Below are 2,008 nucleotides of genomic sequence, written 5' to 3' on the forward strand. Positions count from 1 at the left end.
CACGGCCAGATGATATGTACAAATTTAATCTAAAAATATATACATTATCAAAAGTGTGTTAGTATATTAAACACTATCCTGATTACCTGGTAACAAGTGATGACAAAGACGAGTAATGTGGGAATTTAGAGTTGCAGCATGTCACCCCGCCAGGAGGAGTTATGGGTATCTTAGTCTGGTGTCGTTCACATTCTTTTATCTGGTGTCGATTGAGCCATATAATTTCTGCTAGTGCTTCACACCTGCAAAAAAAAAGGATATACAGACATACACATACTTAGAACTGAATGGAATAAATAATGCAGATCAGTTGATGTTTTTTTAACAAAATAAAATTAAATACACTTTCCAATTAATTTTTAATCATTGCTGTTATTATTGCAACCAAGAAGGAACTTATTATCACCTATACATAATCCTGGACTATAAGAAAAGGATGAGAAAGCCAAAGAACTTACCATTCTTGTATCTGGTCTAATTTGTTTGGATTAAAAGGTTTGCCATTCCCATGCATCTGCTGGTCTCTCTTCCAATTGATTAACTCTTCATCTAGGATGCGCTGCTGAAGACTATTCAAGCGATCAATGGTACCTTTGTGCTTATCTGCCAGAGCCATGCGCAGCTGCAATAGCCCTGACACCTGTGGATAATGGAGAGGCCACATTTCAGATCCGTACTATATTGGCTATACATTATCTAAACCAGAAGGAGAATTTCTCCAGCTAGTCTTAATTTCTCTCTCTCTCAAAGGATGAGCTGCAACATGAAATATTTAATATGACTGCTTGTACATACTGATTCCTATCTATCATGAACATAGCATAAAAAAAGTGATCTTCTCAAAGATGACAAACCTTCTGTGCCAACTGTTGCTCCCCTAACTCTTTCCGTCTCCGAAGGCTCTGTTCCATCTCTCGATTCTGTTGCGTTCTCTCCTGGCTTTGAATGTGGGAAAGGTGAGCTGTAACAAAAAATTACCATTATAATATATTTCTTCATATTACTATCCAATATATTTTTACCACTGTGAACATTTATAATACTTAATAGCATGTAATAAACTATAGTCATGTTAGTATATTTCTCTTGAATATAGATAAGTATTCAATTCTAAGGTATTTGAATATAAATTGACTATAAAAATCATAACTTATAATTTGAAAGATATCTGAGAGATAAAGAAAATATTGTTGTGTTAAGCAGCATCAACATTTCCATTCAAAGCTGACTTATCATATAAAAAATGCCAATTCAAAGAATGAAAATTAACAGATTTCCAAATTTCTATACAAAATAACTGCAAGCTTTAAATCTCTTAAAATAAAGTAGTAAAAGCTATTACTATATGCAACAGTTCTTATAAATACTTTTAAGGTACCACTGAAAAGATGCTGATCAAAATATAGTGCTTCAACACTGACCATTAATTTTTGCACAGTCATGGTATTGTAAGGCAAATGATTCTTGCTCTTGTTCCAAGTGTCTCAGTTCATTTGCCGTTTCCCGTGTACGTTCATGAAGTATCCTTAACTCCTGCTCAATTTCTGCACATGGTTCTATGACCATGTTTGTTGCATGTGAAACACCTCCTCCTAACATCTACAAAATGAAAAATATAAATAAAGATCAAAAGTGACCAATACCCTTGAACAAGAAAAAAAAAGGGGGACGTGGGGTACCAAACAAATCATTAGAGTTTGTTCTCAGGTCTACAAACAGAACAAACAAATCTTCAAGTATACATGCCTACATGCCTTAAATAGGAATTGGTAAAAGACAAATAAGCAGATAGAAAAACATTCTTTCTTCTATGACTTCTACCAAAATTCATGAAACTTACATTTTCATTCTGTTGAACCAGATTGTGTTCAGTGTTCAAGCACTGGCGTATGATGCCCACCAGCCCAAGGGGATTGCTGTTCAGGTACCGTGTCTGTGGAAGATTAAATGCAACTTCTAATGAGCTAAACAACTAATATATTGATTTATCAATCTATCACAGGACCCT

General features: G+C 34.6%; 1 protein-coding gene across 1 annotated transcript in view; it reads right to left on the reverse strand.

Annotated features, from left to right (window-relative positions):
* Window positions 1-2,008, reverse strand: part of LOC119587822 (signal transducer and activator of transcription 5B-like) — a gene marked incomplete at both ends in the record, with an annotated part of 7,842 nt that overhangs the window by 4,097 nt on the left and 1,737 nt on the right. The window contains 5 exon segments of the mRNA XM_037936526.1: window positions 87-242; window positions 459-640; window positions 855-961; window positions 1,422-1,599; window positions 1,841-1,933. Of these exon segments, the coding sequence (XP_037792454.1) occupies window positions 87-242; window positions 459-640; window positions 855-961; window positions 1,422-1,599; window positions 1,841-1,933 (716 nt within the window).

The sequence above is a fragment of the Penaeus monodon genome, chromosome 23 (assembly GCF_015228065.2).
Source record: "Penaeus monodon isolate SGIC_2016 chromosome 23, NSTDA_Pmon_1, whole genome shotgun sequence".
NCBI classification, from domain to species: Eukaryota; Metazoa; Arthropoda; class Malacostraca; order Decapoda; family Penaeidae; genus Penaeus; species Penaeus monodon.